This window comes from Amblyraja radiata, chromosome 38 (assembly GCF_010909765.2).
Source record: "Amblyraja radiata isolate CabotCenter1 chromosome 38, sAmbRad1.1.pri, whole genome shotgun sequence".
Lineage (NCBI taxonomy): Eukaryota > Metazoa > Chordata > Chondrichthyes > Rajiformes > Rajidae > Amblyraja > Amblyraja radiata.
Window position 1 is genome coordinate 7,131,704 of NC_045993.1, and position 8,062 is coordinate 7,139,765.

Below are 8,062 nucleotides of genomic sequence, written 5' to 3' on the forward strand. Positions count from 1 at the left end.
TTTCTCCAACCGCCCACAGCTAATTCATCCTCTCCTACCTTAAATTCCTTTCATACCCTAGTTTCAGATCAAACTGCATCACATTCAAATTCAAGCTCATTATGGTCGCTCTTCTCTGACAGCCCTTTTACAATAAGATTGTCAATTAATTTTTTTCACTGCACAAAATGAGCTCTCGATAGCCTTTTTTCCCAGTTGATTCCTTAACCTGCTGATCTAGAAAAAACATTTTTAATTCATCCTTCACATTTTCACGACTTGAAACTTGTCCCTTCTACACAAAGTATTCCATGATTAGACCATTAGGTTGATCCAGCGGTAGAGTTGCTGCCTTACAGCACCTAGGGACCCAGGTTCGATCCTGACTACGGGTGCTGTCTGTACGGAGTTTCCCTGTGACCGCGTGGGTTTTCTCTGTGTGCTCTGGTTTCCTCCAAAATCCTAAAGACGTGTGAGTTTGTAAGTTAATTGGCTTCTGTACATTGTCCCTAGTGTGGGATAGAACTAGTGAATGGATGATCGCTGATTGGCGCAGACATGTCAGGCTGAAAGGTCTATTTCCACACTAATCTAAACCTTTCATATGCTCTAATTTCATGTTTCTAGTTACAATTTCTAATTTCTAATTACAACTACTACAATTTGGTGGCTTATTAATAACTTCCAATATTTAGCCCTCTACCATATCTTAGCACCACCCAAATCAATCTACATTTTATAAGATCTGCCTGGACAAAGATTCCCCTCTGCTATATTAAGCCCATCCTTAAGAACTACCCACCCTTTCCTCGTCACCGCTAATGTTAAATATCTTTGACCATTCGGCTCTCAGCTTTGTTCACACTTCTGCCACATTTTTGTAATAGCTGGAGCTGGTTTAATCCTTATCTCAGCGTGGAATTTGCACGTATTTCCTGCAGTTGCATCATGGCCTGGTACTCCAATTACAACACGCGGGAATGCAAGTCTCCAGAGAGTGGCGGACTTAGCACAGTCCATCATAAGCATCTGCATGAGACCCTGTCTCCAAGGTAATGATGGCATGTCATCAAGGATTCATTCCTACCATCCAGTTAAGCCCCTCTTCTCACTGCTAATATTAGGCACGAAGGATCAAAACCCACCTGGTTCAGAAACACCTACTTCCCTACCATTATCAGGCTCTTGAACCAACCTTCCACCTGAATCCTACCTCAGAAACAGAATGCTACAGACCACCTCTGGGACTACCATGAGTACAAATGTCTGTGTTATCATCCAAGTTTGTGCCCCTGTTTTGCTACTGCAATATTTTCATTATACTTGTACCTCGCTGTATTTGTGCATATGATGATAAACTCTATTTACCACAGGTTCACCCCCCCCCAAAAAATAAATAGTTAATTAGCCAGTTCAAAAATCTAGGGATAATTGATTTTGTGGCTTTGTGCTTTTATTCCAAGCTTTGGTCCAATTTGCCTGCTTACCACCTATCAGTCTGAAGAAGGGTTTCGGCCCGAAACGTTACCCATTTCCTTCACTCCATAGATGCTGCTGCACCTGCTGAGTTGTACCTACCACCTATTAACTCCACTTCCCAAATTCATTAAACAAACAGGAGTCGGTAATTGAGAATAGGAATAGTGTCAGAAATAATCCTTTATTAGACAAACAACAGTATAAATATCAAATGTCTGCATTGCACTGAGTTACAATCAAGTTTCAAATACACAAGGAGGTAGTTGAGGCAGGGACTATCGCCATGTTTAAGTAACACACAGGTACATGGATAATAGACAAAATAAGACTGAAGAAGGGTCCCGACCCGAAACGTCGCCTATTTCTTCGCTCCATAGATGCTGCCTCACCCGCTGAGTTTCTCCAGCATTTTTGTCTACCTTCGATTTTCCAGCATCTGCAGTTCCTTCTTAAACAGGTACATGAATAAGACTGGTTGAGGGATATGGGCCAAACGCAAGCAGGGGAGACTAGTGTAGATGTTGGCCGGTGCGGGCAAGTTAGGGAGGCCCAATAATGAGATTGCTCTTGGTACAATTTCTGATGGGAACACTTATAGAGGGAGTGTCAAGAACATCTTCCCATAACTAAAGTCAAACAACTGTAGTATATGCTAGATAAATACAAAATACGGGAAATATTCATGTCATGGCTCATCTGTGGAAGAGAATGGAGTCAATGTTTTGGGTCTGAGAGACTGTCAGTGTTTTCTGTTTTTGTTTCTCTCCAGTAGTACTTGGTCGGTCTCCTCTGGTTCTAGGTATTTAGTCCACACAGCCAGTCGGTGCTTCGGATCCAAACAGAAGCCAATCGCTGCCTCTGTATTGGCAATGCGGCGCTGGAACCTGCTCCGATCGCGCGCATGCTGCTCCCAGGGACCCTTGCGAGCGGCTCGAGAGGCAAAGTCCCACACAATCATCCGGTGAACTTTAACCTCAGGACAGAATCGAACCTGGGGGAGAAAGTAACATGGGCCATGAAGATATTCCCCCACAACTTTGGCTAAACACCCACATTTATCCTTTGTTCACATTTAGCACATCTGCTACAAATGTCCTTTGTATAAAATGCCACATTTACAATACAATACAATGTTTTATTCGTCACATTGCACATAAAGTGCAAGTGAAATGAATTTGCCAGCAGCGGTACAATGAGAAAGAACACACAAAAACACAATAAAATTTGAACACAAACATCCACCACAGCATTCATCACTGTAGTGGAAGGCACAAAATTTGGCCAGTCCTCCTCCATTTTCCCCCGTGGTCGGGACCTCAACATTTATATCAACTTATAGACTCGAACTGGGAACAAAACGTACGGATTCTTGTATACCGTCTCAGCATACTGTTCCTATACACTTGCACTTAACCAAGATTGTGTATGTATTGTAGTACCTCGGACAAAGGAATTTCACTGCCACCTCAGATAGGAAAGGTTGAGGGATATGGGCCAATTTGAAGCAGGTGGAACTGGTGTAGATGGGGCATTTCAGTCAGCATAGGCTTGGTTGCACGACTATGACACCCCAGATACAGTCACTTCATACACATGCTTAATGTCACAACCAAATTCTGGTTTGTTAACCATTGTTCCCAATGTTGGGCGAGTCCAGAACCAGTCTTAGAATAAAGGGGAGTTCATTTAAGACGGAGGTGAGAAAAAACTTGAATTTGTGGAATTCCCTCCCACAGAGGGCAGTGGAGGCCAAGCCACTGGATGGATTCAAGAGAGAGTTAGAGTCTAGAGGCTAGTGGGATCAAGGGATATGGGGAGGGAAGGCAGGCACGGGTTATTGATTGGGGACGATCAGCCATGATCACAGTCTGAAGAAGGGTTTTGGCCCGAAACGTTGCCCATTTCCTTCGCTCCATAGGTGCTGCCTCACCCGCTGAGTTTCTCCAGTATTTTTGTCTACCTATGATCACAATGAATGGCAGTGCTGACTCGAAGGGTCGAATGGCCTCCTCCTGCACATATTTTCTATGTTTCTATTGTTGGCTCCCTCAAATCCAGCTAAATAAAGCAGGAAGCTCAACAGGGAGGTAGTGATCATGAGTCACTGTGCCCAGCTGAGTCATAGATTGCACTCTGCTTCTCTGAACACATTGCATTAGGTTACCATGCAACAGCTGAGTCAGAGTAAAGGGAGTGGTATGGAAGGTGGGAGCAAAGCTCCAGAGATGGGATTGTACTGGGGAAAGGAATACAACCTTCACAGTACATGTAGAAATAAGGAACTGAAGGTGCTGGTTTACATAAAAGGACACAAAGTGCTGGAGTGACTCAGCAAGTCAGGTAACATCTCTGGAGAACAAGGATAAGTGAATGTTTGAGGTCAAGACTTCTACAGATACCAGAGACACAGGTACATCTACTGAGTTAAACAGAAATCCATGGCAATCCGAATAAACATAGAAAATAGGTGCACGAGGAGGCCATTCGGCCCTTCGAGTCAGCACCGCCATTCATTGTGATCATGGCTGATCGTCCCCAATCAATAACCCGTGCCTGCCTTCTCCCCATATCCCTTCATTCCACTAGCCCCTAGAGCTCTATCTAACTCTCTCTTAAACCCATCCAGTGACTTGGCCTCCACTGCCCTCTGTGGCAGGGAATTCCATAAATTCACAACTCTCAGGGTGAAAAAGTTTTTTCCCGTCTCAGTCTTAAATGGCCTCCCCTTTATTCTAAGACTGTGGCCCCTGGTTCTGGACTCGCCCAACATTGGGAACATTTTTCCTGCAGGATAAAGCCGCCCCACCTCCTGCCTCTTTGCACTGTGGCAGTTTGATTGCAATCATGTATAGTCTTTTTTTCCCCAATTTTAAACTGGATAGCATGCAAACAAATGCTTTTCACGGTATCTAGGTAAACGAAACCAGGCTAAAGCATACCTTTTTGGTCGTTGTTCTCTGGTTCCCACTGGTTTCGTGTTTTATAGTTGCGGTGGCCTGATCCACACCAGGAGGGTCTGCGTTGTAGCACAGATCAGGAGTGTCTGGCTGTCCTTCCTCCAACAGCTCGCTGCCTCCCTTCACTCCTTGGTTGCTGGCTTCACTTGTGGTGGTGCAAGCAGAGAAGTTCAACGGGTTGAAAGGGTCGGCGCTTTGAAAGAACGAGTCCCACACCTCGTCATTTTCAGACTCTTCCGATTTAATCTGGCTCGAGGCAGAATCCTCCACATCTTCCTCCGTATCAGTCTTACCGGCCAGGTCCTGATGGCCAGTGGTTGCCGAAAAATTCATGGGGTTGTACGGGTCATGTTGAAAAAAGGAGTCCCACAGAACTTGAGAGTGACTTTCATCACTGGAATCATCATCGGAATCGTCAGTGGACCAGTCAATGGACTCTGCGTCATCCATGTTCTCCTCATCCTCATCAGCCCGGTCCGAAGACCGGGCCTCCTCTTCATTGCTTGGCCAGATCATAGTTAGAACGAGTGGATTTGTGCAGTTGAAATCCATTTCACTTTGTTCTTCGGGCCAAGTATCCATCTTGCAGTCACGTTCCCCGGTTAACATCTCATCAGCCGGTGGAATATAATGAGGTAGCAAAGGGTCAACACCACCAGTGTATTGTAACGGACTCAGACAGTTCCTGGTGTGAAATTCAGTGTCTCTATTCTCCATGCCCGCCATGTTGGTGCCTAGTGGATGGTGGCAAATGCCTTTCTTCCTCATCTCTTCTGGCAGCATATAAAATAGAATTCCACCTCCAAGTGTGGAAAGGAGTTCAGTGAGCAGGAACAGGCAGACCTTCAGAAGTGTCCACCACACACCAGTAATCCAGGGCAGAAGGTGGTTCTTCTCCAGGAAGGGTCCATCGTAGGGTGAAGACGGAACCATTTTGAGCATCTCCACGTCAAAGTGTACAATACAACTGCATAACAAAAAGGAAAAGTAGATTTATCAGCACTGGGATGTACGCATTGGACTTACAATAGATGAGGGGGCTTAGCTGCTGGGGGAAGAGACAAACACCCATTCCCCACCTCCCAGCCATCCTCGCTTCCACTTCTCCCCGACCCCAACCTGCCCACATCTCACAACTAGCTTCTCTCTCACTTACCCTGCCCCTCCCCTGTATGCTCTCTGCTCTAACCCGCCCCATCTCCTACCCCTCCCTCACCCTGTCCCCCCCACACCCTGTCCCCCCTCTACATCCTGTCCCCCCTCTACATCCTGTCCCCTACATCCTGTCCCCCTCATCCTGCCCCCTTCACCTTGTCCCCCTCACCTTGTCCCCCTTCACCCAGTCCTCCCTCTACACCCTGTCATAGAAACATAGAAAATAGGTGCAGGAGTAGGCCATTCGGCCCTTCGAGCCTGCACCGCCATTCAATATGATCATGACTGATCATCCAACTCAGTATCCTGTACCTGCCTTCTCTCCATACCCCCTGATCCCTTTAGCCACAAGGGCCACATCTAACTCCCTCTTAAATATAGCCAATGAACTGGCCTCGACTACCTTCTGCGAGAGAGAATTCCACAGATTCACCACTCTCTGTGTGAAAAAAGTTTTCCTCATCTCGGTCCTAAAAGATTTCCCCTTTATCCTTAAACTGTGACCCCTTGTTCTGGACTTCCCCAACATCGGGAACAATCTTCCTGCATCTAGCCTGTCCAACCCCTTAAGAATTTTGTACGTTTCTATAAGATCCCCCCTCAATCTTCTGAATTCCAACGAGTACAAGGCGAGTCTATCCAGTCTTTCTTCATAAGACAGTCCTGACATCCCAGGAATCAGTCTGGTGAACCTTCTCTGCACTCCCTCTATGGCAAGAATGTCTTTCCTCAGATTAGGAGACCAAAACTGTACGCAATACTCCAGGTGTGGTCTCACCAAGGCCCTGTACAACTGCAGTAGAACCTCCCTGCTCCTATACTCAAATGTCCCCCTCACCCTGCCCCCTTCACCTTGTCCCCCTTCACCCAGTCCCTCTCATCCTGCCCCCCTTCACCCAGTCCTCCCTCTACACCCTGTCCCCCCCAATCCCCTGCCCCTATGTGGGGGTGACGGCTCCAGCCACACACACATACCTGTCGCGGCGATCAGTCCCCGTCGGGCGGTGTCCGTGCATTGCGAGTGTGTGTAAGTCGTCGGTGCCTCCGTGCCCGTGGTGTCGCTGCGCTGATGCTGATGCTGATGTTAGATCCATCCGTCTCCATGTCGTTCTCGTTGTTGTTGTCCTTGTCGTTGTCAGTGAGTGTATGTGCGTCAGTCCGCGCCCGCACGCTTATATAGCGCACTGACGTCAACCCCACCCCCCCCCCACCCCGGCGTCAACTGCCAGCCAACCGCGCCGCGCGCGCGCTGACGTTACGCTCGTTTCATTACGTCAGACGTCCGGTTGACGTCAGTGGAATGAGAACAGCAGACCCTGGAAATCTGGAAATTTCCACAGAGTCCCTGAGAGAGAAGGAGAGAGAGAGAGCGGAACTCGCCATCAAAACATGGGGGGGACGTGTCCCCTCTGCCCCCCCCCCCCCCCCCCCCCGGGGTTTCCGCCCCTGCCTGAGAGAGAGAGAGGAGAGGGAGAGGAGGGGGGAGAGAGAGGAGGGGGAGAGGGGAGAGGGAGAGGAGGGGGAGAGGGAGAGGAGGGGGAGAGAGGAGGGAGGAGGGGAGGAGAGAGAGGGGGAAGAGAGGAGGGAGGAGGGGCGAGAGGAGGGGGGGGGAGAGAGAGGATGGGGAGAGAGAGGAGGGAGGAGGGGAGAGAGGAGGGGGGAGAGAGAGGAGGGGGAGAGAGGAGGGGGGGGAGAGAGAGGAGGGGGAGAGGGAGGGGGGAGAGGGAGAGAGGGAGAGGAGGGGAGAGGGAGGAGGAGGGGGAGAGGGGGGGGGAGAGAGGAGGGGGGAGGAGAGGGGGAGAGGAGGGGGGAGAGAGGAGGGGGGAGAGGGGGAGAGGGAGAGGAGGGGGAGAGAGAGGGAGGAGGGGAGAGGAGGGAGAGAGAGGAGGGAGGAGGGGAGAGGAGGGGGAAGAGAGGAGGGAGGAGGGGGGAGAGGAGGGGGGCGGGGCGAGAGAGGGGGGGGGAGAGAGGAGGGGGGAGGGGGAGAGATGAGGGGGAGGGGGAGAGAGAGGAGGGGGTAGAGAGAGGAGGGGGAGAGAGGAGGGAGGAGGAGAGGGGGAGAGAGGGGGGGGAGAGAGGAGGGGGGGAGAGGAGGGGGAGAGAGAGAGGAGGGGGAGAGGAGAGAGGAGGAGGGGGGGAGAGGAGGGGGGGGAGAGGAGGGGGGGAGAGGAGGGGGAGAGAGAGGGGGAGAGGAGGGGGGGAGAGGAGGGGGAGAGAGAGGAGGAGAGGGGGAGAGAGGAGGGAGGAGGGAGAGAGGAGGGGGAGAGGGAGGAGGGGGGGAGAGGAGGGGGAGAGAGAGAGGAGGGGGAGAGGAGAGGGGAGAGAGAGGAGGAGAGAGGAGGGGGGGAGAGTAGGGGTAGAGAGAGGAGGGGGGGAGAGAGAGGAGGAGAGGGGGAGAGAGGAGGGGGGGGGAGAGAGGAGGGGGAGAGAGGAGGGGGAGAGGGAGGAGGCGGGGAGAGGAGGGGGAGAGAGAGAGGAGGGGGAGAGGAGAG

General features: G+C 50.4%; 1 protein-coding gene across 2 annotated transcripts; it reads right to left on the minus strand.

Annotated features, from left to right (window-relative positions):
• Positions 1 to 1,620: 1,620 nt before the first annotated feature.
• LOC116966894 lies at positions 1,621 to 6,717 on the minus strand. 2 transcript variants are annotated; one of them, XM_033013261.1, is made up of 3 exons: positions 6,546 to 6,717; positions 4,398 to 5,382; positions 1,621 to 2,449 (listed from the first exon to the last, which is right to left on the minus strand). In XM_033013261.1, the coding sequence occupies exons 1-3, from the start codon at positions 6,662 to 6,664 to the stop codon at positions 2,198 to 2,200; spliced, it is 1,356 nt and encodes a 451-aa protein (XP_032869152.1). In that variant the 5' UTR covers positions 6,665 to 6,717; the 3' UTR covers positions 1,621 to 2,197. The 2 variants fall into 2 exon arrangements, with proteins under 2 accessions (XP_032869152.1, XP_032869151.1); XM_033013260.1 differs by having other exon boundaries at positions 4,398 to 5,385.
• Positions 6,718 to 8,062: the final 1,345 nt, after the last annotated feature.

What these genes read in the sequence shown, in the direction of transcription:
- LOC116966894 (XM_033013260.1), bottom strand. Translation starts at nt 6,664, where the DNA reads ATGGATCTAACATCAGCATCAGCATCAGCGCAGCGACACCACGGGCAC. An exon ending in GGGACTGATCGCCGCGACAG is followed by an intron (nt 5,386 to 6,545) that starts GTATGTGTGTGT and finishes CTTTTTGTTATG; the next exon opens with CAGTTGTATTGTACACTTTG. An exon ending in AGAGAACAACGACCAAAAAG is followed by an intron (nt 2,450 to 4,397) that starts GTATGCTTTAGC and finishes TTTCTCCCCCAG; the next exon opens with GTTCGATTCTGTCCTGAGGT.